The 23071-nt window shown below is 40.5% G+C and overlaps 1 protein-coding gene across 6 annotated transcripts in view; it reads right to left on the reverse strand.

Moving 5' to 3' along the window:
• The window catches only part of fap (fibroblast activation protein, alpha), an 88395-nt gene that overhangs the window by 19606 nt on the left and 45718 nt on the right, over positions 1 to 23071 (reverse strand). For all 6 annotated transcript variants that reach the window (XM_072579465.1, XM_072579464.1, XM_072579463.1 and 3 more), the window contains 7 exons: positions 20387 to 20440; positions 16326 to 16450; positions 16201 to 16248; positions 13190 to 13288; positions 7457 to 7526; positions 3762 to 3956; positions 3535 to 3589 (listed from right to left, as the gene is read on the reverse strand). In XM_072579465.1, the coding sequence (XP_072435566.1) occupies positions 3535 to 3589; positions 3762 to 3956; positions 7457 to 7526; positions 13190 to 13288; positions 16201 to 16248; positions 16326 to 16450; positions 20387 to 20440 (646 nt within the window). The remainder of the gene's footprint in view (positions 1 to 3534; positions 3590 to 3761; positions 3957 to 7456; positions 7527 to 13189; positions 13289 to 16200; positions 16249 to 16325; positions 16451 to 20386; positions 20441 to 23071) is intronic.

Here is a 23071-nt window from a genome sequence, read left to right on the forward strand (position 1 = left end):
CCGTAGTGTTAGGTGCATTAGACAAGGGTAGGGGTCTGGATGGATTACTCTTCAGAGGGTCGGCATGGACTTGTTGGGCCTAAGGGCCTGTTTCCATACTGTAGGGGATCTAATCTAATTTTTAAAAAAAGGGGTAGAAAACAGACACTGACTGGTACAATTTCAAAGAAGGCAAAAGAACAGAGAGACCATGTATTTGTGCAAGAACTAACAAAATAGTTTGCATTTTAAATGAAATCTCACTTTTCATAGCTAAAGACAGACTATAACAGCCAAGGCTTCCCATGGTAGGCTGGTAAGCAAGGTTAGATCACATGGAATACAGGGCGAACTAGCCATTTGGATACAGGACTGACTTGAAGGGAGAAAGAGAGGTGGTGGTGGAGGGTTGTTTTTCAAACTGGAAGACTGTGACCAGTAGAGGGCCACAAGGATCAATGCTAAGTCCACTACGTTTTGTCATTTATCTAATTGATTTGGATGTGAATAGTTAGTAAGTTTGCAGATGACACCAAAATTGGACAACAAAATTGGATGTAGTGGACAGCGAAGAAGGTTACCTCAGAGTATAACGGGATCTTGATCAGATGGGCTAATGGGCTGAGGAGTGGCAGAGTTTAATTTAGATAAATGCAAAGTGCTGCATTTTGGGAAAGCAAATCTTAGCAGGACTTGTACACTTAATGGTAAGCCCTGGGGAGTGTTGCTGAGCAAAGCAACCTTGGAGTGCAGATTCATAGTTCCTTGAAAGTAGTCACAGGTAGATAGGATAGTGAAGAAGGTGTTTGGTATGCTTTCCTTAATTGGTCAGAGTGCTGAGTACAGGAGTTAGGAAGTCGTATTGTGGCTGTGCAGGACGTTGGTTAGATTAGATTACCTACAGAATGGAAACAAGCCCTTCGGCCCAACAAGTCCATACTGACCCTCCGAAGAGTAACCCACCCAGACCCATTCCCCATATGTACCCCTGACTAATGCACTTAACATTAATGCACTTAACTTTAGCATGGCCAATTCACCTAAACTGCATAGCTTTAGATTGTGGGAGGAAACCAGAGCACTCAGAGGAAACCCACACAGACACGGGGAAAATGTGCAAACTCCACACAGACAGTTGCTCAAGGCTGGAATCGAACCCGAGTCCCTGATGCTGTAAGGCAGCAGAGCTAACCACTGAGTTACCGTGCTGCCCCAAAGGTTAGGCCACTTTTGGAATATTGAGTGCAATTCTGGTCTCCATTCCAATGTAAGGATGTTGCGAAACTTGAAAGAGTTCAGAAAAGATTTACAAGGATATTGCCAGGATTGGAGGATTTGAGCTATAGGGAGAGGTTGAATAGGTTGGGGCTGTGTTCCCTGGAGTGTGTTGCATGCTGAGAGGTGACCTTACAAAGGTTTATAACATCATGAGGGGCATGGGTAGGATAAATAGACAAGGTCTTTTCCCTGGGGTGGGGGAGTCCAGAACTAGAGGGCATAGGTTTAGGGTGAGAGGACAAAGATGTAAAAGGGATCTAAAGGTCAACTTTTTCACGCATAGGGTGGTGTGTGAATGAAATGAGCTGCCAAAGGAAGTGGCGGAGACTGGTACAATTGCAGCATTTAAAAAGCATCTGAATGGGTATATGAATAGGAAAGGTTTAGTAGGATATGGGCCAAGTGCTGGCAAATGGGACTTAATTAGGTTGGGATGGACCAATTACATTGAAGGGTCTGTTTCCGTGCGGTACATCTTTAGGATTCAATGACTCTAAACTGTGTTAAGCTTATACAAAACATTCATTTGGCCCTAGCTGCAGCAATGTTCTTCTCAGCTTTAGTCATGCAGCAATCTGCAAGCCCAAAGCAAGGCTTGCATGAGACTGCTTTTAACGTCTCGTTATGCAGGGGAGGACAAAACAAAAATCTGGGGCTTCATAATTAACTGGCCTGCACACTCACAAATACATTAAGGTGGAAATTCATGTCTAATTCTGGACATCAAACGTTTGAAAGAAATTGAAGTCTTTGGATAGTACACAGAAGAGGTATTACTAGAATGGTTCCAGTGACGAGAGATTGCAGCTAGACCAAGAAACTGGAGTAACTTCAGCTGCCCTCCTTATAGTGAAGTAGAGGTTCAGTGATTAAGGTATTTTAAAATCGTGATGATTTAGAAAGAGCATATCAAAACAAACTCTGTCCAATAGCTGCAGGGTTGATAATAACAGGTCACAGATTTGAGGTGATTATCAAAGGAATCAAGGGTACATGAGCAAAGGTGTTTAACATAGTAAGTGTGTAGTATTTGGAACTCACTGCTTGATAGATAGGTGCACACCTATCTATATAATAATAGCACTAAAAGTAGAATGGGATAAAAATTGATATTTAAGGTGGAAAAAAATTTTGGACATAAAGAAAGACTGGTGAACGGAACTAACTCAAATGCTTTTTGAAAGAGGATTATATGGGCCAAATAATCATCTTCTGTGGAGAGAGACGGGTTATTGTTTCAGGTCAATAACATTTTTATCAGAATAACGTGTTCTATTATGAGGTCATTGACCTGAACCATTAACTCTTTTTCTCTCCACAGCTGATAAATGATGTGCTGAACCTCTCCATTAAGCTTTGATCTTATTTCACATTTCCAGTATTTTGCTTTGGTCGCCTTCTGTGTCGCACTTCAATTCTGTGAATGTTTTGTCCAACATTAATGTGCTTCCTTCATAACAGGAGCTAACAATGTAAAATAAATGCAAAAGCAATATGTATACCCTATCCCTGTAACTTCCAAATTAATCTAACTTAACAGCTTTCTTTTGGAATGTAATAAAATTTAGAACAGTATTTTGTTAAACTAGTGATAATGTTTTCACAAGTAGCTGCAATGTCTAATATGCCTTGGTGTTACGTTATTCAGGAAAGTTACAGGTTGCATCATCTCTATTCAGTGTTAAATTAACTGATTTTTGTCGAGTCACATTTGGTGCATTAAAATGGCAGGTGGCCTCCAGCAGAAAAAAAAAGCAGGAGCGTGGCACTGGAAAAGCACAGCAGGTCAGGTAGTATCCAAGGACAGGGAAAGTCGACATTTCAGGCACAAGCCCTTCATCAGGAAGCCTATTCTTGATGGAGGGCTTGTGCCTGAAACCTCAACTCTCCTGCTCCTCGGATACTGCCTGACTATGGCTCTGACTCTCCAACATCTGCAGTCCCCACATTCTCCCAGCAGAAAAAAAATAGCCAGGATTCCCATTTTGATGCTCATACAGTAACTCTCAAAACTATCTGTGCACATGGAATGGCTAAATATATCTGAATACATCTGTTTACCTTTATAGTTGAATAACCTGCTATTAGTCATTTTCATGGCCCAGAAAATGAAGAGTAAAAATTGCCCTGTTTATTAAGTACACCCATCTCAACTAACTAAATGTCCTAAATTAAAGTCGCTGCCAGAATTCATATTATCTTTACCATTAACATAATCCTAATGTACAACAAACCAATAAGAGATTATTTTTACCAAAAATAAATTTGATAACTTACCCAGCCCCAGATTGCTATCCTTTTCTCATCAATGTATCCCATTTTAATGAATTCTCTGCAGAGAAACAAAATATTGTTCAGTGTCTGAGCAGATAAGCTAATATTACAAAATTGTCTTCAATATCAAAATGATAAGACTTTTAAATTTATAGAAAGTTAGAAGAAATTATGGCACTTAAAAGCACAACCATAATGCATGATATTATTAACTTGGATTAACTGTACACCTTGCTGCTGTGATTTGATCTTCCACTTCATAAGTTCCCAGCCTTCGATATATTGCATGCATTATTTTGTCACCTTGATAAGCGCTTCCCCTCCCATCAAAACTGGCCACAATAATCTCCTCTGTACTGGCAAGGTAAGTCGCCCATTCAATTGAGAAGCGGTCATCAACTTTTTGACTGCCTGGTCCTCCATAGCTGAAAGAAATGTCACAACAATGGTATGAACAAAGTTTCTGATAAAACCCTGAGGTATTCAATTGTGGAAATACTTTGCCACCATCAAATTTACTTAAAGCAACAAATCTGAGTTAATAATTGAAATGTTTTTCTTGGTTTTACTATTAGCCAAATATGAACATTCAAGTGAATTTGTTTGCCAACTAAGGATTTTGAATTATTTTCAAAATTTCAAAACTTGTAAATTAGTATGATTTCAGTAATTATCCATATATGAAGTAAATTAATACTTTTATCCAGCAACACTGTGGGAGAGACTAGAAAAAGTTACAACTCCACCACGTGATGATAACACAATTTGCAATTGAATTGTACTGATAGTTTCATTAACAAATCATTTGCTAAACTCACAAAGATGTCAACAGGATGGGAAAGGTACAAGGCTTCCATGTGGATCTAAAAGGAGCATTCATGTTCTTCATGTTCAAGAACAAAAGACCACAAATTTAAAGTGATTTATCAATGTAATACATGAACCAGCTTTTTCACACAGCAAGTAATTGGGGTCAGAATGCACTGCCTGGAAGAGTAGTGGAGGCAGATTCAACTGATGTGGAGATGCTGGTGTTGGACTGGGGTGGACAAAGTTAAAAATCCCACAACACCAGGTTATAGTCCAACAGGTTTAATTGGAAGCGCTAGCTTTCAGAGTGCTGCTCCTTCACCAGTAGTTGTGGAGCAGGACCATATGACACAGAACCTATAGCAAAAGATTACAATTTCATGCAACTGAAATGATATATTGAACAAACCTAGATTGCTGTTAAGTCTTTTATCTTTTAGAATGGGTTGCAGGTTTTGGTTCATTAATATGTCAATCCCAGAACTTTTTATAAAATCACATTCTCGAGATAACTTAACGTTTTATTTTTAAAAAGTGACATCTCAGCTCCGATAATGCATTAAAGGTGTGAGGTTAGAGTCTGGCTGCATCCCAATCTTGAGTCAGACTGGTTCTATTTCCAAAGTGGAATTTACAATATATTACTTGGATTGATTGCCTGCAGATTGTGCATTTTTGAGCAAAGTAGAACGTATCTGCAAATATAATTCTGCAAATACAAATTCATCCCATAGACCTATACATGTGTGCACATGCATCTGAGACAGAGAGAGAGTGAGTGTGTGTGTTTGTGTGTGAGCAAGCTTGGTAAAGTGTGTGTGAATGTGATGGAGTCTAAGCCTGTGAGAGGGTGCGAGTGTGGGGAGTGTGTGTGTGTGTGTGTGTGTGTGTGTGTGTGTGCGTGCGTGCATGAAAGAGAGTGTATGTATGAGAGAGGGTCTGCGTGAGTGTGAGAGTATGTAAGAGTGCATGTGTATGTGTGCTTATGTATGTGTGTGCTTGTGTGCATGAGAGAGTGTATAGCATAGTGGGGTCACCTGTAGCGTGAACCCAAGGTGCCAGTTGAGGCCATCCCCATAGGTACCGAAATTGGCTATCAGCCTCTGCTTGGCCATCCCGAAATCCACCTTGGATGATGGTCACTAGAAGATTCAAGGCCCAATGTGCTTCCCTGTCTGGGAGGAAACACCCCTGTCTGGTGATTGTTGCGCTGTGTCCATTTATCCGTTGTTGCAGCATCCACTTGATGTCACCAATGTATCATGCCTCGGGGCATCCTTGCCTGCAGTGTGAGATAGACAACATTGACCGAGTCACAAGTATCACTGTGTATGCGGCAGATACTCATGTGACTCGGTCAACATTGTCTATCTCATATGCAGCAGGCAAGGATGCCCCAAGGCATGATACATTGGTGACATCAAGCAGGTGCTATGACAATGGACGAATGGACACGGCACAATGATCACCAGACAGGGACGTTCCCTCCCAGTCAGGGAACACTTCAGGAGTCAGGGGCATTCGACCTCGGATCTTCGGATGACAATCCACCAAGGCCGGCTTCAGGATCAGCAATAACGTGAAGTGGCCGAGCAGAGACTGATAGTCAAGTTCAGTACCCATGAGGCTGGCCTCAACCGGGACCTTGGGTTCATGTCACACTACAGGTGACCCCACTACACTATACACTTTCTCTCTCACACATGCACATGCACACACACACACACAAGCACTTATATACTCATGCAAACCCTCTCTTATACACATTCTCTCATAGATACATACACACATACACACCCCACACACACACTTTTGCATAGGTTTATATGCCACCACACACACATATACTTTACCAAGCTTGCGCACACTCTCATGTGCACTCACATTCACACGTGCATACTCACACTCACATACGCACACACGTATAAGTCTATGGGTGAATTCGTAATTGCAGAATCATATTTACAGATACATTATATTTTGCTCAAAAAATGCACAATCTGCAGGCAGTCAATCCATGTAATATTTTGTAAATTCCACTTTGGAAATAGAACCAGTCGGTCTCAAGATTGGGATAGAGACAGACTCTAACCTCACACCTTTAATGCATTGTCTAAGCTGGGATATCACTTTTATTTTATAAAACTTTAAATTCTCTCTAGAGTGTGACTTTAAAGAAGTTCTTGGATTTACATATTAATGAACTGAAACCTGCAACCCATTCTAAAAGATGAAAGACTTAACAACAATCTAGGTTTGTTCAATATATCATTTCAGTTGCATGACATTGTAATCTTTTGTTATAAATTCTGTGCCTTTTCGTCCCACTCCACAACTACCAGATGAAGGAGCAGTGCTCTGAAAGCTAGTACTTCCTAATAAACCTGTTGGACTATAACCTGGTGTTGTGTGATTTTTAACTAGATTAAACTGAGGCATTCTAAGGGTTAATGGATGATTACTTGGATACAAATTATGTGCGAAGGTATGAGAAAAAACAGGAGATTGGTAGTGGTAGGTAATTATACTAATTCAAAGAGCTGGGACAGACATGATGGCCACCTTCTTGAACACTTTTAATTCTGTTGTACAAGAAAGAAAATGAAGTGTTAAAAACTTATCCTTTGATAGACTAGTTTCTAGCTGTAGCTCCCTCCAGCTTTAGCCTTCAGAGATAGCCATCAATCTACTTTTACTCAGGCTTCAAGTTAAACTAGCAGTTTAGGCCCTAGCGACATTACTGGAACTCAATCTGGTATTTAAAGGGGACCTTGACAAGTTGTCCATTAGTGTCCAGTCAGGTAACAAAACATTAGTCATGTCCACTGCTCCATTTGTACTATTCCCCATCATTCCGACTGAGCAGTGCGTTAAAATCAAGGGCACGGAGTCAGAACTTGTTTGTGTTGTGTAATGAAGTTAGAAGCTATTTATTATTAGAAGGAAACCCTTAGCTCATATATGGTACAAACCTAAGCTTATATTCAGGGAACAACATAATTTTTGCAGTTCAAATGAAACATGAGGCAATAAAAGAGAGGAATGCATTGTGCCAAATGTTATGGCTTTCATCAATTTTTTTTTAGGGAGGAGTAGACTTTGGAATTACACTTACACATCAATAAGCAGAGGATACTTTTTTGATTCATCAAAATTTGGTGGGAGTATCATCTGATACCAATAATCTGAAAAAAAAAGTATACTTAACACAATTGCCATTAACACAGAACACAATGTGTTTTGGAATATAACACATAAAATATTGTCACTTTTTATTTCTTACTCATCTCACTTTAAGCAAATATTGATGATGGATCAACCACTTCCTTGTAGGTACATGTGGACCATTTATTTGTAATTCTTATCAGTGCTCTCAACCTATGTATTAAACATTAACCAACTTTCAAATAGAATATTTCACAAGTGTGTGCTATAGTTTCCTATCAAGCTGTTGTTTTCGGTGAATCCAGAACAAATACCATTTTTGCCACTTTCATTGTTTACTGCATTTTACCCTTGAATTAATTTACTGTAATCATGAGAGCCAATTCAAATAATAGACTTCAAATGAATAAAGTAATAAGCCTATAGAATTTTACAATGTTTAATATTTGCTTATTAAAGTGAATCCTCTGTGCTGTACACTAATGTAATTGCTCATTTTAAAAGCTCAAGAAAACTTGATGGGTAATGCATACGATTTCTATACACATAATGCACTGAATTCCTCCCGTATTTTGACTAAGTAACTTCAGGAAGCTTCATGGAGGATTTCTGGCTATAGCACATCATGACTTTGCTCAGGCAGTCCTCTGCCACTCACCTTATTGATTAATTAAGTCACTCTTCTTTTTGAATTGTGGCCCTACATCATCAGGCAAATGTCCAATGTAAATAGTGCATTCCTCTAAGCTACACTTGTCAATAAAGTTTATAAAGATTTGATTGTTTTCAATGAGATAAAGAAGCTTTTTTAAAATCATTTTTGTGCAGTGTGTATGTTTAAATTGCCTGAATACCTCTCCTCGACTTTTTCTGCTCAATACCCCAGGACTAACCATGGCTAACACCCTGGACTGAGACCAGACAATGCCTTTGACTGAGGATGGCTGAACCGCTAAATGACCATAGTTCCCCTTCACTCAACAAAGGACTGCCTGTCAAACTTTCAGACATGACTAAACAGTTGAATCTTACTCAATGTGCTTGCCGTGTAAGCTGCTGGCAAATGCTGCAGCTTTGACATTGATGTAACATGGTGCCATATTGAAGCATCCCTACTGCCTTGACTGTTCAGTAATGGCAACAATAACAAGCTGCCTGGCTTTCAGTCTGCATGAAGAAACAAAGCAAGGTAGAGATGCTGTGAACATTCAAGTAAGCTCAAAGGTGACTGAGCTGTGAAAGCAAGCTAGGAATCCTGAGATGTATTCTGTTCTGATGAACAAGATGTGTGTCCCTGCCAAAACAGTGACCTGGCAAAGGTATTGCAATGTAAGGTGTTGGTGAACTCCAAAGTGCAGCAGCAATGTCCTGAAGTGGCTCCTGAATTAGTCCAAGATTGGTTACATGGTGTGCTGAGGCTGGCTATGGAGGTGGTTGTTGCCCATTGACCATACCAGGAGATATTGATGAATGAAGATGAATTTAAGAGGACTGCAGAAGCAGCTGGCCACCTTCACCTATCAGGGAAGATGGGAATTAATGCTGTCCAGTTTCTCACTAATGTCTGGGAGAATCTGGAACTGCATAGAAATGAGGCAAGATTAGCTAATAACAACATACAAATGCATTGAAATAAGGCCCTTGCCATTTACTCATCTTCACCTAGCTGTTGAAAGCTCAAGAAGGAATTCAAATTTTGTTTGCTCGATATTAAAACACTCATTTTTACAATTTTGCTGTATTTTTCTGAATTTCTCGCCATTGCTGATGCTGCTTAAAAGGCTATGAAACTTCCACTGAAAGTCTTATTTTAAAGAGGAATCAGAAGTGAAGGGGTGTGAGATATCCAAATGAGAAACTATCCAGTTTAAAATAAAGCACAGAGTATGCTGGCTGAAAGGGTCATAAATCAGACGGCCTGTCTGCAAACTTCCACTCCACCCCATCCGATGAGAATGTACTGTTGGCTCAACAATACAATACTGTTGGTTCAACCATCCTCATTCTCGATTAGTGGTGCTGGAAGAGCACAGCAGTTCAGGCAGCATCCAAGTAGCTTCGAAATCGACATTTCGGGCAAAAGCCCTTCATCAGGAATAAAGGCAGAGAGCCTGAAGCATGGAGAGATAAGTGAGAGGAGGGTGGGGGTGGGGAGAAAGCAGCATAGAGTACAATAGGTGAGTGGGGGAGGGGATGAAGGTGATAGGTTGGGGGTGGGGGGAGGGTGGAGTGGATAGGTGGAAAAGAAGATGGGCAGGTAGGACAGGTCATGGGGACAGTGCTGAGCTGGAAGTTTGGAACTGGGGTGAGGTGGGGAAAGGGGAAATGAGGAAACTGTTGAAGTCCACATTGACACCCTGGGGTTGAAGTGTTCTGAGGCGGAAGATGAGGCGTTCTTCCTCCAGGCGTCTGGTGGTGAGGGAGCGGCAGTGAAGGAGGCCCAGGACCTCCATGTCCTCAGCAGAGTGGGAGGGGGAGTTGAAATGTTGGGCCACAGGGCGGTGTGGTCGATTGGTGCGGGTGTCCCGGAGATGTCCCCGAAAGTGCTCTGCTAGGAGGCGCCCAGTCTTCCCAATGTAGAGGAGACCGCATCGGGAGCAACGGATACAATAAATGATATTAGTGGATGTGCAGGTAAAACTTTGATGGATGTGGAAGGCTCCTTTAGGGCCTTGGATGGAGGTGAGGATGGAGGTGTGGGCGCAGGTTTTACAGTTCCTGCGGTGGCAGGGGAAAGTGCCAGGATGGGAGGGTGGGTTGAAGGGGGGCGTGGACCTGACCAGGTAGTCATGGAGGGAACGGTCTTTGCGGAAGGTGGAAAGGGGTGGGGAGGGAAATTTCAACCATCCTCATGTCCTGTCCTACCTGCCAATCTTTCTTCCCACCTATCCAATCTATTACCTTGATCCCCACCTCCATCCACCTATTGCACTCTTAGCTACCTTCACCACAGTCCCCCCCCACCCCACCACTGCCCTTCTATTTATCTCTCCACCCCAGAAGCTCCCTGCCTCATTCCTGATTAAAGGCTTTTGCCTGAAGCGTCGATTTTCCTGCTCCTCGGATGCTGCCTGACCTGCTGTGCTTTTCCAGCACCACTCTAATCTTGATTCTGATCGCCAGCATCTGCAGTCCTCACTTTGGCCTAATACAGTACAATCACACTCGGCTATGAAACTATGAAAGTCAAGTGGAGATGCAGAAATTGGCAGCCTGCCTGCCTGCCATTTTGAAATTATGCATTAACAAGCTATTGGACTGGTTAATACATTTTCCACAATTTTTCATTGCATGTGAAAATGTTCAGGAGTGTTTCACAGCAGGTTATGATGAGGAAACACAAGGACAGAAGAAAGGATCTGCCAGCAGGACAGTGGCTGAATGCATTTACCAGGTTTGCTGGTGAAAGTGGCAACAGGTTGTTTTTAAACAATTTTTAAAAGTTTTTTAAAATCTTGCATACAAAGAGAATTTGAGGGAGGAGAAGGCTTAAGCTTTGTAACAGACTGACTTTGTGTTTTGAACATTACCCAACTGCCACATGGCGTCTTGGGCTACAGTCCCAATTTGGGTCTGGAGCTACTTCTTTTCAACTCTAATTGGCCTGCTTCCCATTGGATAGCCACTCAATTTTCTGGCTTCCTACCATATCCAACTGAAACCAAAATCCATTTCACAGACTTCCCTTACAGCACTGCTACTGCACCACGTCGCAGAATCATTACCAGATTATATTATATCTACAGTCTAAATGGGCTCGAGGAAGGGACAGAAATCATAGGCTCCAATAAGAGACTATTCCAGCACCGACCTTTGACATTCAGTGGCATTACCATCACTGAATCCCCCACTATCAGTATCCTGGGGGTTATCATTGACCAGACAGTGACTAGCCATATAAATACAATGGCTACAGAAGAAAATTAAAGACTATATCTTGCAGTTTTTTCACTGTCACTGGATCAGAACTCTGGAATTCCCTCTAAGGGCATTACAGGTCTGCTTACAGCATGTGGACTGCAGTGGTTCAAGATGGCGGCTCTCCATTACCTTCTCAAGGACAACTAGGGATGGGCAATAATTGCTGGCCCAGCCAGCAACACCCACATCCCACATCCCACAAGCAAACAAAGAAAAAACCCTGATCTGAGACGTTGAAAGGATTACAGGCATAAGGGAACTTCCGGATATCGATTCACATTTGATTAAGATTAGCAATAGTGGTTAACTAAGCCATTAAAAAAAATACTGCAAATCTTTCATCACATCATAAAGAACGTGTGTCCCTATGGTGACTTTCCCTGTTACTTAAAAACATTTCAAGCATCATAATGAAAGATGAATATAAATTGAGATGTTTGATATGCTAGAGGATACTTCAATTGTAAATATGCAACTTATTTCTTTTACTTTTTGCTTCTACTATCTAACATTCTGTTGGTATATTTTAATATGAAACTGTGAGCTCAAAATGCTCAAAATTTACATTCTCAGCTGCAATTTAAACATGTATTGTACATATAAATTTGAGAAAATGAATTGATAAATATGAACATTTGTAGACAGGAAAACATTTTATAGTGCATCCAAACTGTTGCTAAATATGATGGTCATTATTTAATTAAGCTTTTAAATTCAATATTTACATAATTTAGAGCACAATACGCCTTTAGTGTGGGAGCAGGCTATTTGGCCCATAGAGTCCACACCAATCCACCGAAGAGAATCTCCCCCATACCATCCCCCTACCATTGTTCCCATAGCGAATCCACCTTGCCTGCATACCTTTTGATGCTATGGGCAATTTAGCCTGGCCAATCCACCTAAGCTGCACATCTTTGGACTGTGGGAGGAAACTGGAGCACCCAGAGGAAACTCACACAGACACAGGGAGAACATGCAATTCCACACAGACAGACAGTCACCTGAGGGTGGAATTGAACCTGAGTTCCTGGCGCTGTGAGGCAGCAGTGCTAACTACTCAGCCATTGTTATATCCCAAACATGAGCAATGAAATTCCTGCAATCATGGAAATTTGCAACATTTCCACGAAGGCAAGATCTCAGTGCTATTAAAAATGTAAATGTAAAGGTATACTGGACGTTATTATTGTACTTTAGACACATCAATATACTGCTTCAGTCCTTCTAGTGACCAGGAAAAGATTAAAAATTGACTGATTTTGAAGGTGATTTGTACCTGAATTCCACTTTCCCAATTTTGTTCCATATGCCTTCATATTCCAATCTAACAAGAAACTCTACTAGTTTCAGTCTTCAAAGGTTCGAATGTCCTAGTCTCGGCCACTTGTTGGGGACCCAATTTCACATTTTCACTATTTTTACATTAAATCAATTTTACACATTACACTGGAATTTCCTGGCACCAATTTTAAGATTATGTACTTTTTCCCAATTCCCCAAAGATAGATCTTCTCCATCTAATTTTTATCTAAAATCATAAAACATTGAAACACAGCAGAAACCCATATAGCTTACACTGCCCATGCTGACCTGTTGGTAAAACTGTCCAATATTCTAATTTAGCAGGAACATTGCTTAGCTATAAATACTCTTCCATTGGAAGTGAAAATCATTGCCAGCTGTATGACTGGACCTAAGTGAAGCATTATATTGATGAGTTTTTTTAAAATTAGATTTTCTGTACAATAATTAAACTTACTTGTGCCATCTAGTTCTAAAGACTTGACAACCTTTGTTGGCATCTGCATATTCTGAAGATTCTTTTCCAATTGTTTGTTGTCTTCAAGAATTTCTATCACTTGAAGTAAAAAGAAAAGATTTTCTTTCCACAGACAATATTCGCTCTAACAGTCATCAATCAAGGTTTAGTTACCAGATCAAAAGAAACTGGATGCACAGTTCATAAATTACTTATAACAGCAAATAATCTAGTTTATCAAAACATAATGTGATTCTATAATGAAGCATGTTTTTACATCACATGACAGACAATGGACTCAAGATTAGATATATTACAGTCAAAAAGTGTGGCAATGGAAAAGCACAGCCGGTCATGCAGCATCCGAGGAGCAGAAGAGTTGAAGTTTCGAGCATAAGCTCTTCATGAGGAATAATGAAGAGCGTATGCTCGAAACATCGACTCTCCTGCTCCTCAGGTGCTGCCTGACCGGCTGTGCTTTTTCAGCACCACACTTTTTCATTCTGATCTCCATCATCTGCAGTCCTCATTTTGTTCTCTTAAATGTATTACAGGCTGCCTTCTTTCTAAGTATTAATGCAACTGCTCTCTGATGTTTTGTAATGTGAAGTTTTCCACTGGTGAATATGTTAAAGTTTTGGAAGTGATCTTTCCTTGACTAACAGTAATCTAACTTTGCTGTAAACATTGTAATGAAGTACAGTGAAGTCAGTCAAAATTGGACAGCAATGGGACAGTGATGGTAAATTTAAATTCAAAACTCAACATTTAAAAAAAATAAGGAAATCTGATCAATAATAGTATTATGTTAATAATCTTTCAGAATATGGATATAAGTCCATGACGCTGACACAATTAAAGCAAAAACGAAACATTACTTCACTTGAAACCTACACTTTATTTATTTATTGCTTTGAAACATTTTAAAAAGCTATCTTTATCATCTCTCACCAAATATCTCCAAATACCAGCTGCAACCCTGAACATGGGATTCAAACTTTTTTTAAAACAATGGGGACCCATAGGAATCCTTAGCTGCTTCACAGCCAATCCTATTTCACAGTAATCCAACACCTGAATAAGTTTTTGGCTTGCTGCTGTTTGGAGTTGAGGGGGTTACTGTATGAGGAAAGACTGTGTAGACTGGGATTATATTCATTGGAATTTTGAAGAATGAGAGGGGATCTTATGGAAACATAAAGTTATGAAAGGAATAGATAAGATAGAAGTAGAGAGGATGTTTCCACTGGCGAATGAAACTAGGACAAGAATGCACAGCCCCAAAATTAGGGGGAGCAGATTTAGGACTGAATCAAGGAGGAACTTCTTCACCCAAAGGGTTGTGATTCTGTGGAATTTCGAGCCCAGTGAAGGAGTTGAGGCTTCCACAGTCAATGTTTTTAAAGCTAAGATAATCCTTTGAACAGTAAAAGAAGTAAGGGTTATGAGGAGAGGGCAGGTAAATGGAGCTGAGACCATGAAACGATCAGCCATGATCTTACTGAATGGCAGAGCAGGCTCGAAGGACGAGATGGCCTACTCCTGATCCAAGTTTTATATTCTTAGGAATACCAGCAAGTACAGAATGAGGTGCATAAGTATGACCTTTAAGTGCTCTTTGGTGGCTGGGATAAAAGGTTCTTTTTCAGAATGGCAGCCGGTGATGAGCGGTGTCCCGCAGGGTTCAGTGTTGGGGCCACAGCTGTTCGCATTATATATTAATGATCTGGATGAAGGGACTGGGGACATTCTAGCGAAGTTTGCAGATGATACGAAGTTAGGTGGACAGGCAGGTAGTACTGAGGAAGTGGGGAGGCTACAGAAGGATCTAGACTGTTTGGGAGAGTGGTCCAGGAAATGGCTGATGGAATTCAACGTGAACAAATGCGAGGTCTTGCACTTTGGCAAAAAGAATAAAAGCATAGACTACTTTCTAAACGGTGGGAAAATTCGTAAAGCCAAAGTACAAAGGATCTGGGAGTGCTAGTCGAGGATTCTCTAAAGGTCAACATGCAGGTTGAGTCCGTGATTAAGAAAGCGAATGCAATGTTGTCACCCCGTTGTGCTACTGAGACTTTATAAAGCTCTGGTTAGGCCCCATTTGGAGTATTGTGTCCAGTTTTGGTCCCCACACCTCAGGAAGGACATACTGGCACTGGAATGTGTCCAGCCGAGATTCACATGGATGATCCCTGGAATGGTTGGTCTAACATATGAGGAACGGCTGAGGATTCTGGGATTGTATTCGTTGGAGTTTAGAAGATTAAGGAGAGACTTAATAGAGACGTACGAGATAATACATGGCTTGGAAAGGGTGGACGCTAGGAAATTGTTTCCGTTAGGTGAGGAGACTAGGACCAGTGGACACAGCCTTAAAATTAGAGGGGGTCAATTCAGAACAGAACTGCAGAGACATTTCTTCAGCCAGAGAGTGGTGGGCCTGTGGAATTCATTGCCGCAGAGTGCAGTGGAGGCAGGGACGCTAAATGTCTTCAAGGCAGAGATTGATAGATTCTTGTTGTCTCGAGGAATTAAGGGCTACGGGGAGAATGCGGGTAAGTGGAGTTGAAATGCCCATCAGCCATGATCGAATGGCGGAATGGACTCGATGGGCTGAATGGCCTTACTTCCACTCCTATGTCTTATGGCCATATGGTCTTATGGCTTCCAGGTGCCAGACTGCCTTCCAATTCTTTCACTTTGAGCTTGGCTAGGGTGAAGAATCTCAACCTTCCAGTTAATCAAATGCCCAACCCACCCAACCTCTAAATTCACTTTGGAGTGGACACCATTAAATTCTGCTCAACATTTCTGTAGCATTCATGATTGGGCCAAAGCTCATGGTGGTTTTTGATGATGATATCTTTTCATCAACACGTTAAAATTAGTTTTGTGTACAGACCATGAGATTAGACATTTTCATTAAATAAAGAGTGGGGACTCTGTCAGATAAATAAAATACACATTTTAAATACAATCAATTCAGTTAAGAGGTAGCAAAAGATGATTACCTTTATCATTGGTAGCATTGATAAGTGTAAAGACGGGAAATCCAGGACCTGAATAGAATAAAGAGCAAACATGAAAGTCATCCCTGGATTTTATTTTCAAAAGTTAGTTTCTGTAGCTCACTTACCATAACAGGATAGCATGTAATATTGTCCATTTCTGTTGAAGTATGGAGAATAATATTGACAGTGTGGTCCAAGGAGTTCACAGGTAACACATTGGGGTTTCAGAGGACTTGTTCCAATTGTAATTCTACAAAAGAAAAAAAGTAGTTAAATGATGTTTAGGAGCCAGAAACAATTGGAATTTAATTTTATTTGAAGAACTGTTGTGAATTAGTTGCAACTTTTCAAAAACCTTCAGATGTGTCAGGAATATCAGAGTATTCACAAGTCAGTACAGTTTCTATCTTTAAAAAGATGGACAATATTAAACAGGCTAACTAAAAGTCAACAAAACCAAATATACTGTGGCTAAGTATTAGATTCACTTTATTGTCAGGTGTACCGGATTACAGTGAAAAGTGCAATGAGTCATCATTCTTGGGTGCCATCTTAGATTCCTAAATAAAACGCAAGAAATTAAAGATTTCAGACTTGTCCGCTTCTCTCCAGCTGACGATGACCATCTAGAACTCAGCTCCCATTAGCCTACTTGACATTGATCTCCCTCGCTCGATTTCCTGATGCTGGAAAATTGGCTGAGCCATGGAATCTCCACCATAACTGCTGTAGCCTTGCCTCACGCATCTGGTGTATCAGCCTTGTCTGAGATGAGCTCTGCGTTGGGTTTGGCAAGGTTTTGGATCTGGGCACCTCATGCACCTCCAATGCCACCCCCTCCACTGCTGCTGCTGCTAAGACCAAGCCCATGACAAAGTAATCATGTCTTTATTTTAATTATAGTGTATATACAAATAAAGTGCATTTTGTTTCAAGCCTGACTGTTTGATCAATCAGATGGCATCCAAAACATAATGTCCTACACTTATCTTTAAAATAAGAATAAGTTAAGGCCTAGACTATGATTGAAAATGATTGAAAAAAAAATGTGGATGTGGCTGACTCAGCAGCACAGTGTTGTCTCCATGGTCTGCCCAGGAGTGAATGATCCCCAGGTTCAGGAGCTGAATGCTGCTTATCCTGCGACTGTCATCTTACTTACCACAAGATATCAAACATATTAAAAGATATCCTAAAAGAAGTTGAATAACAAGAGGATTAAGAACATAAATAGGAGTAGGAGCAGGCTATTCAGCTCAACATTCCTAATTTGCCATTCAACAAGATCATGACTAATCTGCCTCAGGCCTAAACTCCTCTTTCACTGCCATCATCTCTGTGATGTTTCAAAAATTTATTTACTTCCTCTTCATATACTTTTAATGATCTAATTGCCACAACCCTCTGCAGTAGAAAATTCCAGATGCTTACTAACCTTTGGGAGAAAAACTCCTTCAGTTCAACTCCTTGTCAGTTTTAAATGAGGGTCACCTTATTCTGTAGCAATGACCCCAAGTTTGAGAATAGCCCCACTAGTGGAAACAACTTTGACATCTACCTTGTCAAGACCCCTCAGAATCTTGAATATTTCAATGAGATCGCCTCTAATGCTTTTACGTTCTAATAAATGAAGGATAAAACTGTTTAACCGTTTTTGATAAGACGATTGCTTCATTCTACTGAATGTCTTTGATGAGATTTCAATGTCTGTATATCTCTTTTTAAAAAAGGGGATCAAAACTATTCACAACATTCCAAAGGCAGGTCCACCAACAGCCTGTACAATTGTAGCAAGGCATCCCTGTTTTACAAAAATCCACTTGCTTTCTTGCTGCACTGCATATTAACTTTTTTTCTGCTTCATTTATAGTATTATTTTAAAGGTAAGTGTGAGGCATTCTGTTCTGGATGCAATCTGATTGGTCAAACAGCCAGGCTTGAAACAAAATACACTTTATTTGTACACTATAATTAAAATGAAGACAAAGTAAAAATAAAAGAAAATTGGCTTAATGGTAACTCTATGAAATGTGTGAACTACTACTAATTAACTGATTCAGTATACTAACATCCCACAAACACACTCTTGGCAAAGGCAAATTTGGGAAAACAGATTGTCTCACATCCAATTCTAGCAGCAGGAAGAGAACCCCAGCTTTTAACTAAAACAGAGAGAGGAATAAAAGCTTCCATATTCAGCTTCAAGACACCAGCAGCTGCTACTGAAAGGCAAAACTTAAAAAAAAGTCCCAATTCTGTGGGAGCTTGACTTCACCCATTCATGGCCACTTCTATTGTTCTAACTTTTTCAAAAAGCCCAAGGCCTCACAAGCTTCATTTTATTGGCTTTGGAGCAGATTCCTCAGCACCTCTGTGTCAGCCATTCTTCATAAAAAGAGCCAGGGTAAACTAAACCTCCTAAAGCCATAGCATCGTCATAAACAAGGGCATTCAGATCCCTCTGCTCTGCATGTTGTTGATTCTGTCTCCATTTTAATAAAAATCTGCCTTTTGATTCTCCCAACTAAATTGCATGATCAAACAATTTCCTATATTAATTTCCATTTGCCAGTTTTTTGCACATTTATTCAACCTATCTAAAACTCCTGGCAGATTCCTTCTATTTCATTCTAACATGCCCTTCCATCTATTTTCATATCAGCAGCAAATTTGGATATGTTTCACTCAGTCCCCTACTTCAAATCATACACATAGGTAGCAAATAATTGAGCACCTGGAACTTATCTTTGAGGCACACTACTAGTTATGTCTTTCCAACTTATAATAAAGCTAATTAATCCTGACCTCTTCTGTGTGCTAACCTATTCTCAATCCATGATAATTCAATACTGTACCTCCCCAACCACATAGCATGAGATCCTATCTTGTGCAATAACCTCATGCATGGCACCTTGTTGAATGACTTCTGAAAATCTAAATGCAATACATTCCTGGATCCCCTTTATCAGCTCTGCTTGTTGGAGTCTCAAAGAGCCCTCTAACTCTGAAACAGAACACCCCCAGAGTTAATCAACAGCAATGAATCATAGAATCTCTATAGTGTAAAAAGAGGCCATTTAGCCCATACTGATCCTCTGAAGAATAGCCACCCATATCAAGCTCCCATAGACTATCCTCAGAAGCCCACATTTTACCCAGATGAATCCATCTAACCTGCCTATCCCAGGACACATTTAGGGTAATTTAGCATGGCCAATCCACCTAATCTGCCCACGTTTGGACTGTGGGAGAAACCAGAGTACCTGGTGGAAACTCATGCAGACACAGGGAGAGCATGAAAAGTCCACACTGACATTCACCAAGGCTGGAATCAAACCAGGGTCCCTGGCATTGTGAGGCAGCAGTGTTAAACAACATGCCACCCAAATGGGTGGATGATGCTCATTCACTCTTCTAACAGCAAAGATCTTGGGCTCTTGTCAGGCAGTAGTAATGTCCCCACCCCTAAACTGGGATGCCTGGGTTCAAGTCCACCTGTTCAGAGGTGTGTAACAACATCTCTGAACAGGTTGATTAGAAGGACAGGTTAACAACAGAATTCTTGGAGGGTCATGTTGGTGCAGTGGTAGTGCCCTGACCTCTGAGACAGGACTCTCAAGTTCAAGTCCCATAAGTGTGTTATAACATGTTTAAATGGATTGAATCTTTTTTTAAAAAAAAAAGCTGAGTTCTGGGGTTCTTGTGGCACAGTGCTACAATGTCTACCTCTGAGCCAGGAAACTGGGTCATAACATTTCTGAACAAGTTGATTAGAAACAGCGAAGAGCCAAATTCTTCCCCAATGGGGTGTTGGTTGCCAAATAAATGAAGGGTCCAGAAAAGAAATAAGTAAACTCATGATTATGTGCGACTATAAGTGTATAATAAACCTTTGCAATTCTCTGAAAGTCATTCATTGGCTAATTTGCCACTTGAATATCGGTGTACAAAATCTGTATACCATATGTAGAATTAAAATATTTTAAAGTCAAAATAAAAATTACTTTAATTATCTCAGTAACATATCTTCCATGCTTCTCCTCAAAGTACTATGCAGAAATGTTAGAATGAGTTGTTTGGGTTTGTTTACAAAGCTTCGAGAAAATTAAAGTTTCTAAATGATGGACTTCTAACCAAAGGGCATATAATTTTTTTCAAAATAATGCATGTTATTTCGAAAACTTACTTATATAAGTTTCTTCGCCCCGGATAGTTTTGATATTCATTGCTAATGTAATAACTGTAATGCAAACAAAATATATGATTACTCCTAGGATGTAAAGTAGATAATCAAAAATAGGAATATTAGTAGTATTTTGTTGGTATAGAACTTGAGTATTATTGAAATAAGAGAGACATTTGTTGAGTGCATTCTTTAGTGCCCACGGGAAAAATAGTCACATTTAAATGGTGGCAATTTCCAGATAGGCAAAAAGTTTAACTACTCCTTTGAAAACAATATTAATAAATTGGTTGTGAAAGGAAAAGTCGACATGTCGTCCTTTGAAAACTCAATATAAAGATACATTTTAATAAAAATTATACTAAAACAAAAATGATCGAAGAAAATAGAATATACAATGCTCCACTGAATATTTAAGGTAACATGAGTTGAAGATCTTGGTATTTTAGTTAAGGACTTTAAAAAGATCTACAAATAAATGGAGATTATTAATAAGGGCAGAAGCATTGCAAGAGAACTTCAGTGATTATGTTTTCACTGAGATCTTGTGCCACGCTCAGGCACAGAAAGGCTTCCCTGAATGCAGATCAAAACAACATACTTCTCAATGAATCCTCTCAACTATTCCTTTCATCAGTTAGGAGTTGAGGTGGCTGATCAAATGATTTCTTCTGCCAAGACAGCAGGATAGCCATATGAAAGTTAATCTTTCTACATTAAGAGATTGTCATGACTCCTGTATAGCCAAGTAGATCAAAATAGAAATTTAACAGAATGCAAAATATTTTGTGTTGAGTGGATGGAGTCAGATGAGTCTGTTGGGTGAAATTATTTCCACTATTGTCTGGGACATGGCATAATATGGTCAATTAGAGTCATAACATGGTAGAAAATTTAAAGCCAGACCTGGAGGATAAAATCATGAAATAGCTCTTCATGGATATGGAGGGATAACGGATCAATTGTTGATGTTAAAGTTGAGATGGACAGACTTTTTTGTTAAAGGACCATTGACAGTACTAATAGAATTGAGAGTCTTAGATGTAAACATGCAATAGACCACCTTGGTGACTTAGATTTAACAGGTCAATCACAGGTCAAATAAACATGGTCAGGAACATGTAACTGGAAAGCATCACAAATAATAAACATAGACCTTTTAAGAACTTTGTGCTACATGAAACACTTTTCATGATAGTTACATCCAAAACACAGACAGCTAGCAATGCTTAAACCACATGACAATGCAAGGTACATCTGGATTATTATTGACCAGCGCTCAGCATAGGTCAACCTGGTAAATGTGTAATCATACAAGATTATATTTTGCAGAACGGGTCAGTGACTAACGTGTCTGTATTAAAATATACATTATAAATGAAAAGCTTTCAGTTGGTGCGGTGTTAAAATGTTTAGATGAAACAGAAATCAATAAAAATATTTTAAGCTGCTACCTGCTGAATTTAAAAACAAAATCAGGCAATATTTTTAAGAGCTTATATATACTTTTGGGAAAGTAATCTAAAGTTGAAAATAACATTGCAAAAGTAAATATTATGGTATTGTCCAAACAATGGTGGCGATAACACCTCTGGGAGTTGCAACTGATAAACATATAAATAAAACAACATTGCTGGTTTGTACAGTTTCTAGTAGAGTATTGTACCAGGATCTGACCTAACAGAGAAAGAATAAAGATTCTGGATTAATGGTGCTGGAAGAGCACAGCAGTTCAGGCAGCATCCAAGTAGCTTCGAAATCGACGTTTCGGGCAAAAGCCCTTCATCAGGAATAAAGGCAGTGAGCCTGAAGCGTGGAGAGATAAGCTAGAGGAGGGTGGGGGTGGGGAGAAAGTAGCATAGAGTACAATGGGTGAGTGGGGGAGGGGATGAAGGTGATAGGTCAAGGAGGAGAGGGTGGAGTGGATAAGTGGAAAAGAAGATAGGCAGGTATGACAAGTCCGGGCAAGTCAAGGGGACAGTTACTGAGCTGGAAGTTTAGAACTAGGGTGAGGTGGGGGATGGGGAAATGAGGAAACTGTTGAAGTCTACATTGATGCCCTGGGGTTGAAGTGTTCCGAGGCGGAAGATGAGGCGTTCTTCCTCCAGGCATCTGGTGGTGAGAGAGCAGCGGTGAAGGAGGCCCACGACCTCCATATCCTCGGCAGAGTGGGAGAGGGAGTTGAAATGTTGGGCCACGGGGCGGTTTGGTTGATTGGTGCGGGTGTCCCGAAGATGTTCCCTAAAGCGCTCTGCTAGGAGGCGCCCAGTCTCCCCAATGTAGAGGAGACCGCATCGGGAGCAACGGATACAATAAATGATATTGGTGGATGTGCAAGTAAAACTTTGATAGATGTGGAAGGCTCCTTTAGGGCCTTGAATAGAGGTGAGGGAGGAGGTGTGGGCGCAGGTTTTACAGTTCCTGCGGTGGCAGGGGAAAGTGCCAGGATTGGAGGGTGGGTTGAAGGGGGGCGTGGACCTGACCAGGTAGTCGTGGAGGGAACGGTCTTTGTGGAAGGTGGAAAGGGGTGGGGAGGGAAATATATCCCTGGTAGTGGTGTCTGTTTGGAGGTGGCGGAAATGTCGGCGGATGATTTGGTTTATGCGAAGGTTAGTAGGGTGGAAGGTGAGCACCAGGGGCGTTCTGTCCTTGTTACGGTTGGAGGGGTGGGGTCTGAGGGCGGAGGTG

Source organism: Chiloscyllium punctatum, chromosome 10, assembly GCF_047496795.1.
Source record: "Chiloscyllium punctatum isolate Juve2018m chromosome 10, sChiPun1.3, whole genome shotgun sequence".
NCBI classification, from domain to species: domain Eukaryota; kingdom Metazoa; phylum Chordata; class Chondrichthyes; order Orectolobiformes; family Hemiscylliidae; genus Chiloscyllium; species Chiloscyllium punctatum.